This window comes from Mastacembelus armatus, chromosome 24 (genome assembly GCF_900324485.2).
Source record: "Mastacembelus armatus chromosome 24, fMasArm1.2, whole genome shotgun sequence".
In the NCBI taxonomy this organism is placed as follows: domain Eukaryota; kingdom Metazoa; phylum Chordata; class Actinopteri; order Synbranchiformes; family Mastacembelidae; genus Mastacembelus; species Mastacembelus armatus.
Genome location: NC_046656.1, coordinates 20,603,839 through 20,629,776, shown reverse-complemented (window position 1 = coordinate 20,629,776; position 25,938 = coordinate 20,603,839). Strand labels below are relative to the sequence as shown.

General features: G+C 45.8%; 1 protein-coding gene across 13 annotated transcripts in view; it reads right to left on the bottom strand.

Annotated features, from left to right (window-relative positions):
• hivep2a (HIVEP zinc finger 2a) overlaps positions 1-25,938 on the bottom strand; it is an 81,988-nt gene that overhangs the window by 7,384 nt on the left and 48,666 nt on the right. For 6 of the 13 annotated variants that reach the window (XM_026318016.1, XM_026318023.1, XM_026318018.1 and 3 more), the window contains 10 exons: positions 12,010-12,083; positions 10,554-11,890; positions 8,403-10,294; positions 7,926-8,186; positions 7,478-7,646; positions 7,235-7,313; positions 5,300-7,079; positions 5,039-5,196; positions 1,777-1,952; positions 1,084-1,185 (listed from right to left, as the gene is read on the bottom strand). In XM_026318016.1, coding sequence (XP_026173801.1) covers positions 1,084-1,185; positions 1,777-1,952; positions 5,039-5,196; positions 5,300-7,079; positions 7,235-7,313; positions 7,478-7,646; positions 7,926-8,186; positions 8,403-10,294; positions 10,554-11,535 — 5,599 coding nt within the window. In that variant the 5' untranslated portion in view covers positions 11,536-11,890; positions 12,010-12,083. Of the gene's footprint in view, positions 1-1,083; positions 1,186-1,776; positions 1,953-5,038; positions 5,197-5,299; positions 7,080-7,234; positions 7,314-7,477; positions 7,647-7,925; positions 8,187-8,402; positions 10,295-10,553; positions 11,891-12,009; positions 12,084-12,279; positions 12,359-25,938 lie in introns of those variants that run through there. The other 7 variants (XM_026318027.1, XM_026318028.1, XM_026318026.2 and 4 more) reach the window with 6 other exon arrangements.

The window sequence follows — 25,938 nt, the reverse complement described above, 5'->3', positions numbered from 1 at the left end:
GCTGGGAAATTACCACCAGTCAAACGGTGGAGAAACATGACGGTAACGACTTCATTCATCCACTTCAACAGGACTTGGTTTGAGTTTGAACGACCTCCATGTCTATTCTGACCCACCTGTTCAAACAAATACGGAAAAACGTCACATGATCACCGGCCAATGAGATGACGCCCTAAACGAGCTTCGCACTATTAATTCTAGCACTGGGCTCACAATATGCTTCAATAATCCTGAAGCATATTTTGTATTTATTATTTGGTGGATTTTATTTCAAAGCTCACCAGTGACATGAAAAATCATGAAGATGAAAGTAGAGAACATGTCTAACAAACTAACACTCCCTGATCCTGTTTCCATAACCCCACCCCCCCAGATGTTTAGAGACCAGACCACAAAGACAATGGAAAACTTCGCTGGTGTTAATAGTAAAAACCTGCGAAGAACATAAAAATAAATCCACTGATTTTCTGCTTCATTATTAAGTCATCAAAAGATTAACGGGACGCCGAACCCCACTCATCTGTTCAGACTCTGTCACAGCCTCGAGAGACAGCTGAAGAGAATTTATTATTTGTGAATATTTCATGGGAAATCACATTCATCCCCCTCAGCCCACAACATCGTCCCCAGGAATCATTTTCAGATTATTTCCATATCAGCTGATTAATGGGATGGCGAAGGCCTTGGCTTTAACTCATGAACCCCGCCGTGCTGGAGGCAGTCGCAGGCAAGCAGCAAATATTTGTTGCTATTTCTGTGAAAGTCGAGGAAAATAAAATTGTGGCTTTAAAATTGTTCCTGGAGATCTTCATGGGAAAGTTTTAATGGAATAAGGGACTTTCCTCTAGGATTTTTTGTTTAAGGTGGCTTGAGTGTGAAGTGTGGCTGACATGAGTCCTGGCTGTCAGGGCTCAGCTCTGCTTTCCATTACACCGACTGTCCCTGTGCAACCGCACCGAGCCAAAACACAGCGGGCAGTCCAACGAGATGGCCGGACGTCACTGCAGCTCCTGGAGTGTGCGTGTGTGTGTGTGTGTGTGTGTGTGAGAGAGAGAGAGTATGGTTTAGGTTATGGCCTCCTACCTCCTTCATCTGCCTCGGTGTCCTCAACCGAAGACATGGAGACTCCCAGCTCCAGACATTTTTTCATATGAGCCTTAGACTTCATGTGCTTCGTCAAGTTTCCTACAAAACACACACACACACATTTAATCACCATTCAACTTGTCTTCCTGGAGACCAGAGCTTGTTTGGCTGCATCAACACAAAAGTTATTAGAAAGAGAGTGAAAGGAAAGAGCGAGACCACAGAATTATAATTTACAAATTATACATAATTTATACATAATGTCATTTAATGACAAAATTACTCAACCTGGTCTGAACTCTGCTGCACTCAGATGTGTACAGTACACTGTGTATGCTGCTTTGAAAATGTATCAGGCAGATAATGGCTTTTTATTAAAGGCTGGATATCAGCGAGTCAGCATCTTCGACCTCTGATACGATGGTGGTTCCCGTCTGACCGCAGCCGCAGAAAACAGCCGCTCCGCATGTTTTATTCATTCATTTAAGTGCTCACGTCTGAATTTTGGGATTTAAATCATCAACCCAGTGAAAAACAGCATCGGTGTTGATTTTCCTACAAAAATCTGCTTTTAAAATTTGTCTAATGGTCACAGGAGTTGGATGGAAAGTTTTCAGGCTTCGAAAAGTCTGTGCCTCTGAATTCAGAACGCTTTAAGGACGGTGCGAAGATAAATAACAGAAAACTCACCTTTCGTCTTGAATGCAAAGTTGCAGAACTTGCAGACGTAGGGTCGGACGTCGGTGTGCGTTCGGATGTGTTTCTTCAGCATGCTGGGCTTCTTACAGCGGATGCCACACTCTTCGCAGATGTATTTCCCCCGACCGCGACCACGGACATAAACATAGTCCTCATTGGATTTATACCTGCAAGAAAGAACAGGGGAGTTTCATCTTCCTTTCTTTATGTAGAACATAGACACACATGAAAAAAACAGTTTTAGACTGTACTGCATACTGTATATGCCTCTCCACATATACAGGGGTCAGAGGTCAGGGGCAGCAGCCCTGCAGCTGGTACTGGGACAGGGATTCTACAGGTTCTGCCTAAGTCCAGCTGAAATCATGGGTTACAGCTGTGAGCATCAGAGCTGCTGCACATGTAGGACAACCTCTGAACATTTGTATAAAAATATGCATCACTGGATTTCCACTGATGGGTTCCTGTAGCTGGAGTCTCATGCCGTGTTTCTGGGCCCCCACAGTAAATCCTGATACTGGATTTTATTAGACCAGCATTGATATTTCAGAGAAAAAACACAAACCCATAACTTCAACACATAGTTTTAATAGGCCTATCTGAGCAGTGTCTAGGTTTTCCAGCTGTTCTTCTAATTTACCTGCTCTACAAACTCGGCAGGTTAAACTGGGACAGTAAATCCCACATCAGTTGACCTGGTCAAGGGGGTTACAGACTAAAATAGGAACCAGTGCACTATTCCACCTCTGGTTTTGTGCTCATGGTCTTTAAGCTGCTCCTTTGTGTCTAAAAAAAAGACAACCACAATCCTTCTTCCAGTCCTTCTTATACTTTTACAAGACATTTTTAAACATCACTGTCAGATGTGATTTTCTGTCCCAGATGAGGCTTTGAGTGAAATAGCGGACACTTGGCAGCAGGATCATGTCTGCATGAGTCTGTCTGTCGTGGAGGGAAATTACCACCAACCACTATTCGAATGTTGCGAAATCGTGTCTGTCTTCTCTTTGCCGCAGAAGCATCACACTCAGGTTGTCCGTTGTGTGAAAAAATAGCTTTTCTTCATGGTAAAGTAGTTGGGAATTGTGTCGTTTCCTGTCCTGTCTGCAGCGACTGGAGCAGTAGGTAATGAGCAGTTCAGGGCCTCGTGTTAGAGCAGGTCAGGTATCAGGTACATCAAACAGTCCGTCTGCATCAGCGAGGGGAGACGGTGGGAAACACCTCTGAGTGCCGGTCCGAGCCGAGACGTTTGCACAGCTGCAGCCCGTTATGAAAATGAATTACGATGACGGTGATTTTGTTTTATTCTATTTTATTCGCAGCACACGGTGAGATCATAAAGAAGATTCGCTTTCAAGGCACGCAGGCATAAAGTCGGCATAAAGTGGATTTGTTTGCTCTGCCAAAACTTGCGCTTTATAGATTTCCTTCCTGTCTTACTTTGCTCTCCAGTGTTTTGTGTACCAAATGCTGGTTAAGAATGTGTGTATATGTGTGTGTGACTTTTTCTGTTCGCCCTGTTTGTATGCTTTTATCCACTTATTGCTTCTAAAGTCTCCTTTGGGGACAAAGAGAATTACTTCACTGTCTGCTGCATTTAATAACTCCCCGTATGTGTGTGTGTGTGTGTGTGTGTGTGTGTGTATTTGCATGCACTGTCTGTTCCTTTCAGTAACCTTGGTCTTACTGGCTCTACTGTAAGACTATAAAACATTATGATGCAGCAGGAATGTCTCACACTACAGGGGTTTCTAGCTTAAACTCCCTCAAACAGCTTTATTTGACCATTTAACATACATTGCAGGTCAAATTCCTGCGATTTCTATGTGGAAAATAAAGTTTATATGACTTTTAGAACATCGTAATAAATAATACAGGGTGATCTTGGCTTCATCGCTATCAAACAAAACCTTTTATTGCCTCACAGTTTGTATCAGATCCCAGTGTGGCTGCTGTGTAAACACAATGCACAATGAAAAACTCATTTCTGGTAAATGGAAAATCACCACACACCAGATCCGTAGTAGCAGTATGGCTTATTTAAGGTTTTTCCAACACTAACACAGTCTGAGTCAGTATATATCCTATAAACCGGCCCCAAAAGAAGCTAAAATATCAAATGTTACATCTAAAAAATGAGAGAAGTGATGCTTTAAATACTCGAGAAATCAAAGAAACAGCAAAGATCTGAGTAAACACTTCCAGCTTTTCAATACAGACACATTTCATTCACTTCCAAAACATTCAGGTTTGAATCCTGGTCTTTCTAGAGAGGTGGCATTTCTTTTCTGGAGCCAACAAAATTCCTCATGTGTTTTCATGGGGTCCTCCCATCAGCTAAGGACTAATGAGGGACAGTTTCCACTTCACACCAGCCTATGAACGTAAGAGCAAAATTATCAAAGCCGACATCCAATTACAGCGATGCAGCTCAAGTCGTTAACCCTGATGGGTTTACCAGGCTCTTGGCCTGACTCTCACCGGCACAAATGAAGCCTAGAGAATCGGTTGTAAAAGGATAAGTCTTCTTTTTTTCATATACCTAATAAGATTTTCTGATTAGCCGCGATGTCCTGATGAAGCAAAGGTCATCAGGGTTCGTTTTGGTGAATGTTGAGCTGTTCGGATTAAGAAGAAGACAAAAATAATCAGACTCAGTGTTTTCAGAGTCTGAGGCTGCGGTTGTCTCATTTATATTAGAGCTGAGCAGCAGCTCTGAATGAAGCTCAGGTATCTGCTGTCTTTATTTATTTAAGGTCCAGAGCTGCCTTTCTCTCATTGGTCCTAAACCTCAGTCAAATGAAAGAGACCAGGCTTCTGCTATCCTGGTCCCTCAGGTGAGGACTTCGGTTCATCTCTTTTCACCTCTGAAACTTTCCTTCTGCGTGTGCTTGTTATTGTTATTTGGCTCAGGTCTCATTCCTCCGTTCGGCCCATTTATTTCCTTTTCCCCTTTTAGTGTTAAAATCTTGGTTTGCCCATGTGAAGCTCCTGCGAACCGAGCAGCTGTGAAAAGTTCTGATTAAAGGTGCTACTATGATGGATGAAACTGCATCCGTTAAGAATAAGAGACAGAGCGTAAACTTCCTGCAACTCACCCATCACTTTCATCGCTTTAAGATGTGGAGCCTGATCTGTAGCTTCTAGAAATCCCAGATCTCAATCACTGTCAAAGTCTAGATGTAACTGAGCCCCCTGGGGGGATGTGCTGAGAAATTACTCAGCTGTGTGTGTGTGTGTGTGCTGGACTTACCCGCCTTCGAAGATCTTGATGCGGGTTGGTTCGGTGGCCGGCTGTTTGACTGAGACCTCCTTCTCTGTCGGCTCCTCCTTTGAACGGTCCCACGACACCACTCCCTTCATCTTCCTCCCAAAACTACTGACATCAACCGGCATCAACTCAGGCTTCAACTGCGGAGAAGAGGAGCAGCATGAAGGACAGAGCAGGACCATTTTTGACACTTCCTGTGCTGGTGTTTTTGATATTTGAGTTACAATGTCATAAACCTGATACCTGATCAAACCTCAGCTTCCAGGCCACAGACGACACCAGTTTTCCAGAGCTGGGCGGTGACATGGCTGCTGGTGTGTACATCAAATCGGTGTTTCTCCTCTGCTTGGACCTCAGCAGGGCTAGAGCAGCCTTGGTGCTGAGGTTCAGGGGATTGGGATTGTATGAGCTCACACACCACGAATTGTAGACGGAGCTACGCAAGGCAGCCTCGGCGCTGTTGGGTTTGGTGTAGTTCAGGAAACACCAGCTGACTCTGCTCATGGTGCGCAGGCTGGGAAACTGGAAAAACTGCTGGACATCAGCCACATCTGTGAGTAGAAGAGTCTGGCCCGCGCCTCCGGACAATCCCGCACTGCGATTGGCAGTAAGCTGAACCAGCATGCTGACGGGGATTTTACTGGGTGTTGGCTGCTTGGTGTTCTCAGAGCCTTCTGCATCATTGGAGGAGACCATGGACTGAGGACTGGAGCTGGGCTCTGGGCCTGAATCATCCACATCAAGGTCCTCTGGGGAGTCCCGGCCACCTGAGACCGGGGAACGGTTGGTGACAATCTGGAGAGGAGGGGTGAAGCTCTCGGCCCAGGACACATCAGAAAGGTGAGGGGCAGAGGACCGGACTGGAATGGCCATCTTTGTGGCAACAGGGAAGTCGCCTAGCGGAGGAGAGGAGGACATCCTTTCAGAATCATCCATGGAGCCTTCGCTCTTCAGACCGGCTCGATCAGCTCTGCTGTGCCTCTTGTCAGGCTTGTTACTGCTTTCAGTTCCACTCAGTTCCACAGCACTCATCTCCTTAACAATCTGCCCATACATCCTCTCCTCCTTCACTCTTTTCTGCTGCTTGGTCTCAATGAAGAGCTCCAGGGAGCTGGCAGGGGAAAGCATGCGCTTGCTGCCGCCGATGCCGGATCCTGAGGCGTCTGTGGTGGATATGGTGCCTGATGTTAGTGACAGGGGGATTCCTGTGTTCAGGCGTTGCTCTGGCAGTGAATCTGGAACCTTCCAGGGTGGGTACTGCAGCATTGTGCCATCAGTCTGTGCCAGGAAGTGTGACAGGCTGAAACGTGTTCCACCTGTATCTCCTCCGATTCCTCCAGGTGGTTTGCTGATACCTGCAACACCGACTGGAGGAGACGCGTTGTTGTTGTCGGCACCACCTGGGCGGGCTGAGCCTATCCCCTGTGCTGCACCGCCATGTGCAGCTATCACCTGGCTAACGCTGGTGTACATCACACTACCAAACGATGGCACATGGGTTTGGATCCGCACAGGAACAAGCATACCGGGCAGGGACGACTGGGAGACCAGGTTCTGGGTGGCAAAGACAGGTTGGATCTGCTGCAGAAGCATGGGGGCAGCAGTGGAGCTGGGGAGGGACAGCTTGGAGGGGAGGGAGCCAAAGTTCTGCTGTTGTTGCTGGGACAGAGGAGTGGTGCGAGATGAAAAAGAGGCAGAATACATCTGAGAGCCTGGGTTTTCTTTTCCATCGTGTGGCTGTTGGTCATGGATTTGCTGCAGGGAGTGGAGGGGCTGCTGTTTGTGTGGTGGGTGTCCTGGAGATCTGATGTGGAGTTTTTGGAGCTGCTGCTGTGCCTGCAGGGTGAGCTGCTGTCTGGGCGTCTGTCCGGCCTCTTGACTCCAAAACAGACTTGGTTGCTGGAAGGAAAGGAAGGGGGGGCCACCCTGGTACTGCTGGATTACTTCCTTGTTCACGACCTCATGACATGGATGTTCCCCCTCTGACGATGAGCTCTGAGCCTGCAGGCGATGCTGCTGGGACCTGTTTTGGAGAAAAGGTTCTTTTTCTTATTGTGATGAATATAAAAGCATACATAAAGAAGCACAATGAGAAGTTGTTATGGACTAAAGGCAAACATGAACTGAAATATTTCTAAATGTGAATAAAAGGTTGTGTAGGGAAACAGACTTTCATACCTGCCATAGAGAGGCTCGTCCTGCAGGCTGTCCTCACTGATACTCTGCTGGAGAAGATACTGGTGATGCTGGTGAGATCCTGCACATGAAGATAAGACACAAAAAGTTCTCTATATGGTTTATTGTGAAATAAAAGACATCCCATATTTTCATACTGGACATGTATAACTCCAAATACTGCAACCCTGGTTACTGAGTGGAGAAGCATGTCCTACATTTAAACTGAGTGGTTGAAAGGCTTACCAGCAGTACTGCTGCCAACCCTCTTGGTTCTGCTGGCGTGATCACTGCTGCTGTGGGGGGATCCGACCGGTCCAGGCCACACCCCATGTTCCAGACTCTCCTGTTTGACTGACATCTCAGCACCTCCTGGTTCTTGGGCGACTGCCTCTGGATAAACACTCAGTGAGGCCTGTCAGATGAAAGCAGGGAAGTGAAGTGGGTCAGTTGCAAAGAAATGACATTTTGTTATAGTTATGCGTGCAGGCCTAAGAATGGGTGCAGCCACAATGTAATGCTGATACCCTGTAAGGAAATTTGGACGAAGCAGTGGAGTTTCTAGTGGTGCCTGTCTGAGCCCCACTCAGTCTGTACCGTGCAGCTCAGGGCACCTACTGTACAAGCTCAAACTAGAGAACAACAGACAGACACTTTGTCCAACTTTTTAAAGAACGACAGCTTTTGACGCTACCTGTCGGACCAGATATCCACGACGGCGTTCCTTCATTGCAGAGGCACTGGAGTACAGCTCTCCCTGTCTGGGGGAGGACAAGCTTCCGTAGTCGAAGGATTTGCTGCGCATTTCAGGCAACTCCATGGGCAGTGTGCAGGGTGCTTGCTCCGATGAAGACCTCCTCATCTCCCTCTGCTGGTGATGGCTGGAATGACCACTGCCAGGCACGGTCAGGAACTCCGACTGCTTCGTTCCACCACCGGAGGCCCCTGAGTCATCCTGGTACAGAAACACAACTAAAGCTGTGCAGGATTGTTCCCACTTTGTTTAGACCTAATGTGTGCACGCTGTCTTTGACAGGTGCTACGTAAACATGAACTAACTATGTTAGAGCCATAAAGTACATTAACTATCTACTGATCAAGCAGAATATGGCACAAAAACCATAGTAATACTGGTGGAGAGGTAGTTCAGATAAAGTACGGGTTAGGGTACCTGTTTGGTCGGTGAGACAGTCTTCAGGCCTTCATCTCTGTCGAAGGACATGGAGAAGGATGAGGAGTGGGACAGGTTGCTCTCCTGACTGGGGCTGCGAGATAGACTTGTGCAGGTCGACTCAAAGCTTGATTCCCCAGATGAATGCTCCATATCTGCGAGGCGCAGTCTCTTCTTCTTTGGTGGGAGTTTTTCCGATGGCATCTGGGAAAGCGTGTCACTCCTCTGTGGCAACTGGAACTCCTCAACATGCTGCTGCTGCTGCTTCTCTGGCTCCTTGGTCAGTGGAGCTTCGGTATCTTTCTCAGGCTTGTCTGGCTCCTCTGTCACCCTGATCTCAGGAACCTGGATGTTGGGCTGTCGGACTAGTTTGTGTGGCATGTGATAAGGCTGACCAGGTGAGGCTGCAGCTGAGGAAGACGAGAGGGAGGCCAGGTCACTGTCGCTTTGCAGCTGCTGCTCCATGCTCTCTGTCCTTAGCAGGGCGGATTCAGGACTCAGAGCATCTTCGAAGATCTCTGTGTCGGACTGTTCAGAGTACTGGCTAGATGGAGCTTTATCTGAAGGCTGATATCCTGGCTGCTCAAAGGACTCGGACTTTTCAAAGGAATTTGGCCGGCTGAGGGAGTTAGTGTGCTGGATGACTGATATCACATTCCCTGCTGCCTTCCTGCCCTCAGAGTCAGGAAACAATGCAATGTCCTCAGAGCACATGCTGGCACAGGTGTCAAAGCTGTCAGACTGGCTGTGGGCACTGTGGAGAGAGCCCTTACCCGTTAGGGTGGCTCTTGAGCCATCGAGACTACTTTGTTTAAACTCATAGTCCCCAATCATCTCCACAGAACCACTACAGCTACTGTCACATTGTCCAGGGCTGTCCTCCTCATCCCCAACACTCTTCTCTTTCCTCCTTTTTCTTGTGGCTATTTCTGACATGCTAACTTTAGTACCATATGGGCTGTGGGCAATGTGCTCTGGGACTCCTGGGCTGCGCTCACCAATCTTTAGACCTAGAGATGAAACTAAATTCTTGGGCATGTGTCCATAGCCCTCGGCCTCTCCTACGTGGGCTTCATTGGCTGAATGCTCAAACGCAGCCTGTCTTCGAAGTCTACGAAGCCCTGGTGGGTAAAACACGTCATCAGATGTCATCATCTCATCAAAGGAGTGGCTGCCCCGAATCCCTGGGGGGACAGTGAGGTTCGGAGGGGAGGAAGTTGGCATGGAATTACTCCTAATGAGGGTCCCGGAGTCTGATGGAGGCTCCAGAAGCCCTGTACTGCTTTGACAGGGTCCTGTTGGATACTGTTTGGGATCTCCAGAGATCCCAACATCCCCTCTGAAACAGATATGATCCTCAGCTATCTTCCCCATGTCCAGAATAGCACCGGGTTGCTTTAAGCTAGCCAGGCTGCCTGGGTCTGGCCCCGCCATGCCCACTGTGATAGACTGTCTGGATCTGGAGTTGGGTCGGTAGTACCAGGTCCGACCAAACATGATCTCTTCGTACGTCTTGACATTAGTATTTGGAGGGCTGATCTGCTGCTCTGCACTCTCAGAGCGAGAAAAGTAGCCAGAGTCTGTGCTGCCTTTGCTGTGAGGACTGAGGAGGTTCAGGGACTGGGACATGATCAAGTCAGAGTCCTGGCCTTTTTTCTCATTCAGCCTCAGGGCCAAACGTTGCTTGATGGTGGGGGAGTCGTCCAGTGAATGTGCTCTTCCACCAGCCTGTGATGCCAACATGTGATGTGACCCTTTTATGTCCTGAAAGGGTGGGCACTCCATCCCTGTGGAGGGGACCCCACCAGCCCTGGGGACGATAAGGATAGGCACTTTCATAGACCCCACGGGCAGCTCTTCAGCCGAATCTGCATATGCTGGTTCCACACCACCTATACAGGGAGAAAGACAGTAAAGCACAAAACACAGATTAAGACTCAGGTCACCGACTCCATACCAAGAAATAGTTTATCCATCAAAAACCTCAACACTTGTTGCCTCTACTGAGTGAGTTTTGGTGAAGCAGCCACAGGGCAGACACAGTGAGTCCTTAAACTAAAATGTTTTGGTTTCTGACAAGTTGGAGCAGCTTTTAAGGAGCAGGACTTTATGCGTTTTAATCAGGGTGTGTAATGTTGATGTAAAAATGACCTGCATTCTTGTCAGCTTCAAGAGGGACGGGGCTGTCTTTGTCCGTCAGCATGGTGGAGCCCTCCACACCTTCCTCATCTGTGTCAGTGCTCTGTTCTCCATCTGAGTGGACCTCGGCCTCGCCCCCTGGTGAGGCCTGGTCCATGTCTCCGCTGCGGGCCACGGTTAGCTCTGAAAATGGTACGAGTCCAGCCTTGATGGCATGAGCATGGGACTTGCGATGCTTATAAAGGTTGCTCTTGGTTTTGAAGGAAAAGCCACACGGGACACATGGATACGGCCTCTCTCCAGTATGTGACCGGATGTGCTTCTTCAGGACGCTGGGCTTGGCACAAGCTCGACCACAGTAGTGACAGATGTACTTACCAGGCTTCTTCGGCTTCTGTTCTTTTTTGCTGTAGCCCTCCTCTCCAGGCTCAGGGCCTGACTGAGAAGACTGTCTGAAGGAACTGGGTAAACTGGGAGATTTCTGGCGGGGAAACCTCCCTGCCCCAGCCCCATGAGGGTGTGTGTGTCCTGGATGTCCTACAGGGTAAAGGTCATCTGAGGGCAGCTGACCAGCAAATGGCCAGGCATGAGCCTCGAGGCCTGGCTGGGGTTTGGCTCCTGAGAGGAAGCGTTCAGTTTGGGGATGCTGAGGATACGGCTGGCCCAGCTGGTAGGAGTATCCCCTGGGGAACCCCTGAGCAAAGGGACCTTGTGGATCTTGAGATGGTGGGCCTCCTAAGGCCCCAAATGCTGAGGGTCCAGATAGCAGCTTTCCAGAATTCCCTGTGACTGCGTACTTCTGCTGAGGTGCTGATCCCCCGGTGGCACCGCACGGCAAACTCTCGCGGTGTCTCGACTCTGGGTCAGCAAAAGTGCTTCGTTTGGTGGTGGCAGAGGGCTCGGACGCCCACTTTCTTTGCAGAGGGGTCTTCTCCTTCACTGGTTCCTTGTTCAAGCATTTCTGCCCAGAGACAGCTGATTCACGGGCCTCCATGTTTGTGACGCTCCTCTATGAGTTAGGATAAGGAGGAGAGAGGGGATGGTGGGGGGTGGGGGTGGGCGGGGGTCGGGAGGGCAGGTTGTGGAGCGTTACAAGGTCCCCAAACTACCAGGCATGATAGCTGAAGCTTTCAGGGCTGCTAACAATTTTAAAGAAACAGGAAATCCCCATCCATCGCTTAGACAGACTGACCGTAGAGCCAACAGTACTTAAAGTGTAGTAAAAGGCAGGCTTCACACAAAAACATCAGAAATGTTCCTCTCCTCCTGCCATTTTGTAAACACACGAATGTTGTTGTGCGTAGTTTTTCTGTCCAGTTCATGTAAAGGCAGAAGGATCCTTGAGTGATCTGGAGTGGAGAGAAAGAAAGAACATGGGTGTGGACTTGTGGAGAGCAGCTAACAGGGTCTTTAAATAGTCCATGAAGATTTAAACCATGATGAATATTAACTAAGGGTGTGCACTAACTTTTCTTCAGGTGAAAGTGCTGTATGGCCTCTTTGTCTGCCGTCAACAGTCATTCGCTTCTATCACCAAAAGACCTGCAACAAAACAAAAAGAGAGAAGCAACACATTATTTTTTTTTGCCCCAGAGCTTCAATTAACACAACAATCAAATTCAGTCCTGGGACAGAACATCAACCTGACGTCTCCCTGGTCCCATGAGTTGGTTTTGAACAACAAACCCTGAAGGAATTTACAACAAGATGTAACATTTTGATTTCTAAGCCAACACACCACTGCAGCAGTGAGCCGACAAGACCATGCCTGATGTGAGAATGAAAATGTCATTGATTGCTCAGTTAGTTTCTTCACGCTGGAATCCATCTGTGCTTTTGCCTTTTCCACCCCTTCCTCCTCCCTCCCTCCTCCTTCCACTCAGTGAGTCACCGATGCAAAGCAAACCCACGCTGTTCCTAAAAAGACACAAAGGCTTATAAATAGCACAGGGGAAGTGACGTCGGAGTGTCATAATGTGTGTGGGCGTCCAAGAAGGCCAAGTCGAAGAGCATGCCATCATCGCTAGCACCTTTCCTTTCTCTCTGGCTGTCACAGTTTCATCTGTCTTTATATGTACGCTGTCAAAAAGCAAACAACACACACATTCACTCAAATAAAGAGACACAGACACACACAGGTGGATACTTTAATTGCAGGCAACTGCACTGCAAACACTGTGTGTATGTGTGTTTCCATTGTTTAATGTTTCTTAACCACACCGACACCTGACAGCAGAAGAAGCAGCGCAAGCAAACACACACACACACACACACACACACTTGCTGAAGTTGCATTTTTGCTTTGTATTTCCTCATCTCAGGGTTGAAACAACCTCCCTCACACTCTGATTGCAACACACACTGTGGCCTCAGTGCTGGTAAGCAAGGCTCGGTGACGTGTGTGTGTGTGTGTGCGTATGTGTGTGTGTGTGTGTGCGTCTTGGGGCCCAACGTGAAATCTAAAAATAGCAGTGGAGGAAAACATGCTGTATTCTTAGCAGCAGGAACGTTAACTTTGTGTTTCCTTGTGTTTCACACACACACACACTAGAAACGTTATCGCAGACATGGGTCGGTTTTATGTTTTCCATGGTGTTAAGAGTTCAAGAATGTGGTCTGAAACTCAAAGGACTGACTCCTCTGGTAGAAACAATGGGGACTGAGTTTGGCCAGCATCAAACTCAGGGTGATGCTTAATGGTTAGTAGGAGGGTCAGCTGAAATAAATATAGACAATCTGTGGTGATGACTTGGAGGTAAAGCTGGACTTTGTATAGCACTTTTCAAACTCAGCAATTCAGTCGTGTACGTGGGATAATTCCCTTCAGGGTGAAACACAGCAGTGCTGAAGCGTCATGGGTTATGTCCTTCGACGCCTGCAGCCTGGAGAGAACAACAGATGACGATGTGCAGTAACAGACTCATTCAAAATGAGGCCAGAGTTAGATTTAGTGTTAAAAACATCCTCTTTCATCCCTAATTTGTGATTCTAAATGGGTGATGTTCACATTTCTGCATGTCTAGGCCTGATCCAGGATGACGTGCTGGATCTCCTGGCTGCCAGACGAACAGTTCATTCATATATAACTTGTAATGGGAAGAGCATAAACAATAAAGAGGCTGAGGAAGAAATCCTGCACCCTGGTTTACTGTGGCAGTCAGTCCTGTAATGAACTGAGCCATAAGAGAACAGATAGTTCAATGAATCAGGGCTCATATCTTTAGATTTCTCATAGATGGAAGTGTTGCTAACTCAACAGTAGTAACTTCATTGTTTTATTACAGTGGCTTCCATCTTTTCCATATCTGCCACAGTTTGACCCACTTTCATACGTACCCAGGATGACTTTAGCAACGTGAGAGTTCAATACAAAATTCAACCTCTTTGTTCTCCGAACCCAAACAGCCACATTTAGCTCCCTGGGTATTGATTTCTGGATACGAAGTCCTGAAAATGTAGACACTTACTGTAAGTCCTGCTGCCAAAAGGAGGAACTAGCTTGTTGAAGCCGTCACATACCTCGGCAGTTACTGTTTTCCACCTCCTGACTCACACACCCACAATAAGGCAGCAATTAACTCTGACCCTAAAGCATGCAGATCAATCTTGGTTAAACACCAGTTTACCCTTATGCAAAGTGGTTTTGTAAGAAAGTGTTGAATGGCTGCAGTCTGCAGAGTGAGTGGGAGCATGTAGTGAATGGCTTACATAAAGCTTTATTCATGCAAGCACCGACACAACCTGCCCCAGTTCCTGTGCGTAGGAAGAGACATCGCTACCGGTGTTGTTTATGTGTGTGTGAGCGTAGGAAGTGTGTGTGCTGGCTGTGTGTGTATGTCTGTGTGTGCCTGGGGTGGGGGTGGGGGTGGGGGTCATTGGCAAAGGGTAGGATAAGACCCAAATTGTGGGCAGGTCAACCCAAGGTGCATTCACAGGCTACACTCAGAGGTAAAAATAGAAACGCACAGACACTCAAACAGTCGAACACAGTGATTTATCCGAATGCTTTAAATAACCAGAGTTACTTAACATAAAGGAGCAGAGATCAGCTCAGCTTTCAGAGACATGGAAATAGATCTAGGTAGTGTTTTATACCCACTGCATGCTTTTCCTAGAATATCAGACCTGGTCTAAGTTTCTTTTGTGTGTGCAGGCACTGATTGGTGCTGTCTTGAGTTCTCCTGTGTGTGACTGCATTCAACACACACAATGGGCTGCTGTAGGGTGAAGTGAACAACATCTCCGTGAACTCACTGAACAACCACTGACTTGTTTATGGTCACGTTGAACTCAAAGTAAACTGCACCAAGCAAACAATAAAAGAAGGATCTGCAGGTTGGAGCTGGACCATTTATTATTACTATAATTTACTCATATCCTGAAAATGTTGAAAGAGGGTTATTGGTGTTTTTGCAGATGCACAGGTAGTGGTAAAAATAAGTTACTGCACCTGTACATGTACAGCCAACACACAATACAAGACCAACTAACAAATGTAAAGACTATGGGGAACATAACTTAAGTAATGATACATCAGTGGGTGTCGTGCTGCTGCGACCAGGGTCAGATCTGATGGAAACCATCAGCATGTGTGGAAGGACTGCTTTGAACAGCTTTGTAAACTGTTTAAGGAAAAAACAAGCAGCTATACAACAAATCTGACAAAATACAATTGACACAAATGACCTAAATCAGTTCAAACATTAACTGGATATTTTAAATAAAAACAACTTCCATAGTAGAAACGCACTGAGGCCACTGGAAACGAGTGCATGCACAGTTATGGACTGGAGACTCAAGCGAAGTCAGGGGCATGCAGGTATGTACAAGTACACTCATACACACATATGCCCGAAGCCTGAAGGTATGAATAGTGTGTGGGCATGAACCGTGCACTGAGAACAGAAGGCTGTGTGTGTGTGTGTGTGTTGGTCTATGAAGTGTGGGTGGTTGTTCAGTCCTAAGCGCCGAAGGCGCTCTCTCGCTCTCTCTCTCTCTCTCTCTCTCTCTCTCCCTCCCTCTCCCTCGTTCTCCTTCATTTCACCCAGCTTCACTGGAATGACAGTCGGGAATAACGTTGCCAAAACTACAAGATAATAGATCAACATTAGTGCAAATCCCTTTCCATCCTTGTATCATTATCAGTGTGTGTGTGTGTGTGTGTGTGTGTGTGTGTGCGTTTTGGAGCAGGGATGTGATGCATTCGTCTCTCTGACACACACTCACTCACCAATATCCCTCTCTCCTACAGTGTCTTGTTCAGATATGCAGCAGATAAGCCTCTCATTTACTTTCAATGAAAGACCCATACGAGGACAGAGTTGGCTTCTGGCATAACTGTGTGTGTGTGCATGTGTCTGTGTGTGTGTCTGTGTGCGTGCGTGTGTGGTTGGCTAGTTATTCTTAAATTGGCCCACCAGGGTGCCGCATACCAAGGGGAATGGTTGAAATTCTTGTGACACAAAAACAGACAGAAAATATCTTTGTGTGTGTGTGTGTGTGTGTGGTCACTTTGCATACGAAGCAGAACACATTTCTAACTATGAAACCATGAGCATGAACACAAAGAGACCGACACAAGAAAGACACGAGGAACCAAAGAAAGAAAAGGGAACAAGGAGTATAAATACTAAATAAGTGCACTTGAGTGAGCGGAGCGAGGACACAGGACATGAAGTAGGAGACTAAAGGACAGATACAAGGAAACAAAGACACAACAGAGCAAGGAAAAAGGAAAGGACTTAGGTGAGGAAACAAGGATGCAGGAGGGTAAACAAAAAGCTGATGAGGAAGAAAGATACAAACAGAGGAGCAAGGAAACAGTAAAGAGATAAGGAAGCAACAGATAAAGAAAGGAAACAAGGATGCAGTGGAGGAAACGAGCACAGCAACAGATAAAAACAGCACAGATTAGGAAACCAAAACCAACGAGATGGAAAAGGACACAAATGAGGGAACAAGGACACAAGGAAAAGATGAAAACAGGACAAAGAAGAAAGAAAAGGGGACGATGCAGGTGAGAGGTGAGGAAACAAAGACATACAGGTGTGTTTTCCAGTGAGATGCAACCTTTGTAAATGAGACTGGTTGGTATCAGGTTAAAACAAACACACAGGTAAACTGCACATATATCAATAGATGCGTACATGGATCAGAAACACACCAAACAAAGGCTGGGTTCGTATTTCGGAGCGGGAGGCGAGGTGTGCTGGTGCTCTGGGTGGTCAGATGCTGTGTAAATTATTTAAACACCTTCCTAATGGTTTCCATTCAGTGATTAACCACTTTACACAGCCGCAGAGAGCGAGGGAGAGAGAAGGGCCGGCACAGGGCAGCTGGCACCGGGTTTGTTTTCTGGCTCTGCTCCGTTTGGCCCCAACTGGACCAAAACCACACACACCTCCATTAAAACACTACCTCTGATTTACCCTCAGGGGACAACAAGTTACTGGAACAATAAACTGGACCGAAGCTCGTGCGTGTTTAAGTGTGCACTGGGAGTTGATCCATTTACTGGCATCAAAGCCAAATATTTCAACCGTCCTCCACCACTTCGTTAGCGCGTTCATTACTGTGCAGGTTCAGTCTCACAATCAGACTCAACTGAAACTGTCATAAAGTGCCAAAGCATCCTGGGAGTATTAGTCTTTTTATTGGATGATCTGCACATCCAGATTTGGCCAAAGTCCGTGTTAATGTGGGGAAATGATCACTGCACATGTTATTACTGGTCCACAGTGATAAACTGGTAGTTTGGGATGATATTTGGCTCCTGCTCCAGGTAAAAGTTGTATCCATTTTAATGTAGGAAATTAAAAAGTCGTGGTTCTGCTGGAGGAAGTCCAAGTCCTTCCATCCAAAGGTAGAGCTACACCATCTTCTCTATTCCCACTTTCCTTCAACCCGTCTCCTCTACCTCTATTCCTGCTACACACGACCTACATTTCCCAGAGAGCTTTTGGAGAAGGTCCTAGTGAGCCGGTTGCCGTCACCTCAGGGTTACATGTGTAGGTGTAGCTCTTACAGTGGAGCTTCAGTGAGATGCTCTCGTAACCCATTCTGTCTTTTACTGGAGCTGCACTGGAATCTGCTCTATTTTCACACCAGCACTCGTGGGTGCAAATATCAGCCTCTCTGCCTCTTTTACACAGAGAGAGTCAAGCATTTCTCTGACTCCGAGAGAATAATGTCAGCCAATTATGTGTGGAAAAGACTTTTGCATGTTTTGGATAAAAACATAAGTTTAAAAGCAAACTTATGAAAAACTTTTCTCCATTTACGAGCTTTTCAATCCTGTTTGCTCATAAAAACCTCACAGCTCCAAACCCAAAATGCATCATCATCATCATCATCATCACCCTGTTAAAAATCAAAAACAAAACACTGGTAATCTTCTGTTTTTGCCTCCCAAGGACTCACAACACAGACCCCTGTTCCTCTTTTGATACCTCGATATCTGACAAAAAGCCAATTTGGGCTGGAAACGTTCTTTTACGAAGGTAATAAAACAGACATTTTAAAGAGATCATCCATCTTTGTTGTGAGTCCTTGGGAGGAAGAAAGGACGTTAAATCTCTAGGCCTCAGCACCTGTGTTTGGCACACTGGTCCAAGTTTTAAATGTTTCTGTCAAGACCCAAACACACCAGCATTTAATACAGCATTTAGTCCTTAGACTGAACTCATGGAATAAATGTCTTTGATCAGTTCACATCAATGACTTTAACATTTGATTAGTGAATTTACTGATCCGGAGCCCTAAAGAATCCAGAAGAGGATGCTATCGATGTGACTGGAAACAGAACCACCTCAATCTCATACACGGCTCATATAAGCTCAAAAAGCATCATAATCCTGATAAACGTGCTTTTCTTTAATTCCCTACATGTTGGGTAAAGTTTTGAAGATGAAATGTGGAGATTTCTTATTGGTTTTAAGTCATAAGCTGCCCTGTTACATTTCTGAGATGAGGCGAGCTTGACGAGCTGCCTCTCCATGTTTTCTTTACACCGTCCCCCCTTTCTGCTTCTAGTGTTAGAGAGTTGAGTTTCAAATGCAACGCCCAAGCAGAGAATTATGACCAGTTATAGAAGTAAAGTACACCGTTGGCTAACACTCCTTTTTTTCTGAGCTCAGTGTAAAAGCATCGACGCTTCGACTTAAACTGCCGACTGTCGTTTTAAGGGACGGTGTTTTGTTTTAATTTGGTGCTGTCAATCATCTGTGCAGCTGATGCGTCGCTGCAGGTCTGGATGTGGAAGATTATACGTGAGAGGGAATAAGGAGGCAGAAATGACAGAGGGAAGAGGTCCTGAAGAAAAGACTGAAATTACATCTAAGTGTGTGAAAGAGATGAATCAAACTGAACCGAATCTGAACTGTGATACACACATATACAGACACACACACACACACACACACATACAGCAGCAGACAGCTTGTAGACAGTGATTTACAGCAGGTAGGAAGTCAATTATGCTACTGGATATTTCAGTCAGAAAAAATGTCTGTGTGTGTGTGTCATGAATAGAGTATGTGTGTGGGAGGTGGCAGCACAGGCAGCTTTGCTGAGACAGGATGAGGGTGTGTGTGTGTGTGTGTGTGTGTGTAGGAGGAGGAAGTTCTTGGTGTGCCAAGGTTACAGTGCTGCTGCTGCTGCTGCTGAATTGCTGTTATAAAAGCTTCAGTTATACAATGGAAACACTGCAAACGTAACGCTGCTCTGTGATGGGGAAGAAATCTAAATTGGTGATCTTTCACTTCCCATCCACCAACACACTTTTGCTATTTTAAAATTTACCAAAAAACTATGCTTTTGGAGCAGAAACAGATCTCCAAACACTGTTTGCTTCTGAGGATGTGCAGGGCAGAAACAAAACAGCTAGAACAACCTGAAACCTGAGAATTACCAGTTTATCTACAGATGTTTTTTCAACCTTCCACAAATTATTCAACTCATTAGAGACTTGTAAACTAACCTGAAGGTAAAGTTGGTAAAACCCAGAGAAAATGAGGGGTTGCACTCTACAGGTGACAGATACTCCTGCCATGTTTCACCTTCACACAGGCTCATCTTCCACTTGCTGGCTTCTGTTCACACACAACTGCAAACACTGTCCCCTGCAGGCTTCGGTAGGTAATCTGTGGGAGACGTCTGAATGTGTTTTTAGGAGAAGAAATTTGTGTGGTTTCCAAAGAAAAGAGGTAAAAATGCTGACTCAAACCACGCTGCAACATCTAAACTAAACCAACAACTAAAAAAGCTCTAGAATGGAGGGTGGAGATGCACTTTAATTGGTCAATAAAGCTCGTCCAGAAAAACAACCGAAAATCTGATAAAGGAGGAAAAATGTCTTCAAAAATAACCGTTTTCTTTCTGTTGCTTTGCCGGTTTTTTATATTCGAGACTGGCTGGTGGAGTAAAGTCCAACACCAAGAGAAAAAAGACACTGTAGGACTGAGGGTGTGTTAGACATGGGAGCTACTGACTGCTGATGATTTTGTATGTGCTTGTGTATTCAGTCCTTAAGATTTTCTACATGAGGTCACAGGTGATGGGAACATTTCTGCCACATGACAGCTGGACAAGTAAATGTTAAAATGTTAAATTCTCTGACTCAGAACTTGTAATTTACGGACTCGGCTACTGTGCAGCACAAAAACAAATAAAATCACTCTAACATTCAAACTGCGGTCTTGTTCTCGTTTGTTAATGTCCTGTTGTCGTCGTTTGCTCTTATTGCAGAGTCAACACTTCCTGTTTCTCATCTGGTTCAAATTGAAATGCTTCCACAGGCTCATCGGGGATACTCCCTGTACTTGTCCCTGGAAACTTTAATTGTGACCCCTCTAAAGGAAGTATTGGGTTTCATTTACAGCAGCTTGAAAGGAAACGTAGAGCTGAAATGGTATGAATCTGTGTGGTCACGATGACGGTGTCTGGGCAACCAACAATCCAAGACCCAGTGATATTCACTAATAAACTAAGCAAGGATGAGGGGTTAGGGTTAGGATGAGGGTTAGGACAAGGGTTAGGATGAGGGGATAGGATGTGGGGTTAGGGTTAGGATGAGGGGATAGGATGAGGGGTAGGACGAGGGTTAGGGTCAGGGGTAGGATGAGGGGTTAGGACAAGGGGTAGGATGAGGGGTTAGGGTCAGGGTTAGGATGAGGGGTTAGGGTTACCATTAACCTTAAAGTTAACTGTCTTTCTAGAAAAAACAGACAACCTCTGACTGAGGCCGACAGTAAACTTGGTTCCTCTCGGAGCAGAAGTTGTGGTTTAACTATTGAAAACCCTGCGTCTCACAGGACGTGGTGGAAGATCTCGCAATATAAAACAAAAACTACAACAATACAAACAAACTTATAACTTTATTTCCCTTTTGTTATGTATTATGCTTGTGTGCTGCACAAAACTTTGCCCCTGTAAAAAGTGCATGTACTGTAGCTGCTCTGGAGGCAAAAAGGGTTCACACACTCACACACAGCGTGTGGTTGAAATGGGAAACATGATGTGACACAGGCTGTTAGAGAATTCCATGTTCTGTCTCCTGACACACACTCACACATACAGTATATAAACTGTACCTACAGGCTTTTCTTTTCCAAAGCAGCGGTTCTTCCACAGCTGTGGCTGTTTGACCAGCATGTTTCCATTTAGCAGAGAAAGCAGAGAGAGACTGAGAAAGAGTTGGAGAGACGGGGAAGGAGTGAGAGAACGGAGACCGAGAGGAGGGCGGTGAAGAGGTGAGGAAGGGAAAAACAGGCGTCTGTTGGTGTAAATTGCCAGTGGAAAAGAGAAGGCAGTCATATTTTCCACGGGGCTGTTGGGCCAGCCTTGAAACTATTACTGAGTTAGCCCCGTGTGTGTGTGTGTATGTGTGTGTGTGTGTGTGTGTGTGTGTGTGTGTGTGTGTGTGTGTGTGTGTGTGTGTGTGTGTGTGTGTGTGTGTGTAGCTTCATTACATTTTCCACAACAGTTTGCAAAATACACCAGAAGGCAAGATGGACAGAGGAAGGGTTACACAGATTTTTTTTTGTCGACAAACGCTCTGGAAGACTTTTAAGATCCTCTTGCGATCCAGCAACAACCAATAAACACCTTAAAGTTCCTCTGAGAACTTCTATAATGTTGGAGGGTTCTGGCAGAGCTGATGTGGCTTTTTAACAACATGCTGAGAGGAATTCTGAAAGAAACCATCCAGGGCTGTCCCTTCTCCCCTGGGATAGTTTTCTGCTGCTGTAAACCTTGTCCTGCGGAAACAGGTCCAGAAGGCAAACTGTGTAAATTTTCGTCCATATGTGTGAGATGATTAGACAGAAATACTGAGCATGACAAAGTGCTGGATAATAGCAGCCCAGACTCATTAAGAAGTAAGTAAACTTTAACTCACACAATAATAAACTTCATCTGTGAACTAATCAGACTGGATGTGGATTAACTGATTGACCGTTCCTGGAGTCTACGCTGCATTTGGTCGGTTTTCAGAAAGTCCCAGTCCAGATTTGGGCAGTTTTCAAGTCTGAGTTTCAGGTTTGGTTCTCGTGTTTGGTAGAAGATCCCAGTTATGGGTCCACATTTCATTGTTAGGGCTCAGTTTATGGGGTCGTGTCAGTGGTTTTGGTTCAGAGAGAAGTTATGTGGTTTAGATCTCAGGTTTAGATCTCTGGTTACAAATTCAGGGTTTAGTTTAGGTTCAGTTCTACATTTGGGTTTCAGTTCAGCGGTTTGGATAGAGACCTCATTTTTTTTGGTTAAGTCCACAGTTTTGGGTTTGGGGTTTCGAATTTGGCCTCGGGTCTCAGTTTTGGGTTTTTACATTGGATCTCATTTTTTGGTTTAGGTGTCAGGTTTGGGGTTGTGAGTTAAGCTCTGCCCTCAGGTTTCATGCAGACCTCTAGTGCAAATTTAGCCACGGTGCCTTCGGCTGTGACACAAACCGTAAGACCTCTGCACACATCGTAGGAGTCCTCCCTCGTGCATTCAGCCCGAATCTGCCTTGTGCACGGTGGCAGCTGTTGTAGAGGTCGGTGTGTTTTATGCAATGTGCCTTCAGAGAATCTGGAGTCTTTGAATGAATGATGCATCGACTGTGCTGCGCTCAGAGTGGGAGCTTCCAGCCCACAGCAGCTCTGTAAAGAGTCTGAGTCAAATTCAGGGCACTCGACTATTCCTGGTATATATGTGTGTGTGTGTGTGTGCAGGTATGATGCTTTCACTTATGTAAGCTGTTTTCTATCATCTGTCTCCTCTCCTTCCCTTGTTTCCTCACCTCTCCTACTCCTTTCCTTTTCTTTCAGTTTTCTTTGTTTCCTCTTTATCCTACACAAATCGTTTCTTCCATACTCTTCTCGTTCGTCCCGTCTCCTCTCCATCGTTAAAAAGAAAACAAACCCGTAGGCAGGTTTTAGCTGCGCTATAGTGCTGAGTTAGTTTTCTTCTCAACAACCAAGTCGTCCTGGAGGCCATTTTTCATGGCGTTGCATCAGAAATCTGCAAACTGAGCCTCGCAACAGCACCAATAATAGAACTCACACTATGTGGGGCAGATAATTACCAAAGCCTCCACTTACAGACTTCACAAACCAAACAAGAGACAATTAAAGCTTTTGTTGCTTCTGTTTATGTCAGGAAAGCTGACAGCGAACAGCACAGTGCAAACTCTCAGTTAAACTCAGAAATATGCAGCAAGGTAACGGTTGTTGAGCTGGAGGAAGAAAACTGGTATATGATGCTATTTTACTTGTGTATCTTAGTCAAAGCTGCAGTAATGTCATTTTTTACAATTCTGGGATCAGGCTACGTAACGTCAGGCATGACTCGACAGGACTGTGGCATCAGGAATGAAAATTAATGTGCAAGTGACAATTACTTGTATTTTCACATGCACATTATGGTGTCAGAGTCAAAGACAAGAGCGCTCATGCACGCACGTTTGAAACAAAGACAAACGATGATGTTGGAGCTGTCAGGTGGGATTTGACTGTTCGGCTCTTTTCTCTCAGGCAAGTCACAACCAGAATATGTGATCTCTCTGAACAGCTAATCTGACACGACGACCATCTGTAATGGCAAAAATACCAGCACGAGCTAGTTCCTATCAAACATAAAGCGAGCTCTGAGAACTAGGAGCAGATTCAGAGGAAAAGCTGTAAAATTCAGATCCAGCTGTGACACATGATCGTGATAATCGGCAGCTGAGACATTAGAGGTCGTAAACCGGCACACTAGGCTAAAAAAACACTTATCGTGGCCAAATTTCCTAGAGCAGATTCTTGCTCTGACATCTGGGTGTCACAGTGGGTGACAAGAAACAGAGACACAAAGTCTAAACCTGGTGTTTGCAGTATTTCAGTATGTACCAACTCCTTGGATAGTTAAAACCTGTACGGCCTATTTGTTCTCTCTGAAAGAAGAAAGACGTCCCAGAGAAGATGCAGCCATCAGCTCAGGATTCAGCAGCCAGGTCCCTTTTATTTTGAAGATATTTAAAGAACACAACCGCAGGAGGGCCCAGACTGGCCTGTGGATTAGAAAAACCAGTATTTGGATGATGAAGCCTGGTCGTAGCATCTTCTCCTGTCCCACCTCTTTGTTTGTAAGCAGCAAAACGTACATGCTGTGCGTGCACGTGTGTGTGCATCCATGCTGACACAATGGAGGCGGGTGGTTGAATGACTACTGTCTCCAACACCCGTTACTCACACACACACACACACACACACACACACACACACACACACACACACACACACCACTGCTGACTGTCCTCCCACACACACACACAGCTAATCTCTGTCCCTTCACATCCGCAGAGCAGCAGGTAGGTAGGAGGTGTGTGTGCGCTCTGAGTGTGTGTGCGCTCTGAGTGTGTGTGTGCGCTCTGAGTGTGTGTGTGCGCTCTGAGTGTGTGTGTGCTCAGAAGGATGACTAACATCTTACAGAATTAAAAAGCCTGAACTCCCAGTAGCACAGATGGCTCGCTGAGCAAACTAGACCAAGACCAAACAGCTAATTTCACTTGGTTTAAGCCTGAAATTCTTCCTAAATCCCACCACAGCTTCACCCCACAAATATACAAACACACACACCAGGCTGTTTCCTGAGTGTGTGTGTGTGTGTGTGTGTGACTGAACTTGTGCTGCACACCTGCAAATGAAAAATGCTCCTGTTCCACTTCCTTCTGCAGTTCTTGCTGCTCATTTGCATCTCTCTTCCTTTCTCTCTCTTGCAGTTTCCTTTTTTCTACACTGGCTCAAATGCAAAACATGTTGTCAGAGAAGTCGATGAAGAGAAAAGTGGAGGAATTTATTTCTTTTCACTAGTAGCAACAAAACTATCTACATTTTGTACCTTGTCTGTTTTCTTATTTATGGATTGTGTTATTTCTTATAAGATTAGCAGCACCATGTGAAACCTACTGAATTTACATGTCTCCTGATTTTAGTTTCCTGATCAGGTTATATAAGACTGTCCTTACACTACAATTACTCATGATGGCTGACCTGCAGATATTTATTAAGGAGTATTTTTCAGCCTATAGAGGCTGTAGATTATGTTTCTGACCCACATCAATAACTGTTTACTTGTAAAGTCTGTAGTTTAGTTTGTATAATTGTGAATATTTTCTTCATGGTGATTACATTTTCTGGGGCTGACTGTCAGGAGCCTTGTTAGGAATAATAAGTTGAGAGAGGACAACGCAGCTGAAACATCTGGATTTCCTCCTGTGCTGATGTGACACTAAATGAAAGGAAACTTCCTGTTGGTTTGAAATAAAATGTACAGGTATAAAAATTAAAGGAAAATACAAAACTAATGCTGATTTCAGTACAATCTATCTATAAAAAAAAAAACACAACATGGCTGAAGGTAGCAGTCCAAAAATCTTCCTGACCTGAGGGCATTAATTATCATTTACAGCCTGGTTTCAGTCTGTAAACCAGATTCTGGATCCTCCTCCAGGGATTTATTCCCATTCAGACACACGAGTATAATTGAGATCCAACACAGACGCTGGCTGAGATCCATTTCTTTACGTCACTGGTTTTGTGCAGAGGGTGTCGTCATGATAAATCAGGTAAAGGTCTTTCCTAAAGCGTTGCCTCAAAGTTGGAAGAACATTATTGCGGCAGCATTAATAAAGGACCAGCACAGACCGCGGCGTCTACATATTTGTGGCCAGAAAGTGCAGTGTTTTGTAACTGGATCTCAATGACCAAGACCAATGAAGACTTCTGCTGTGTGTGTGTGTGTGCATCATGCATGCCAATGTATTTATATATGAGTTTGACCCTACACGTCGCCCTACATGACACCCGACTGCTGCAACATATCCTGGTGGACTGGTTTTTATGCTGCTGCTATTAGCTCACACTGGTTTTTCTAAAAGGAT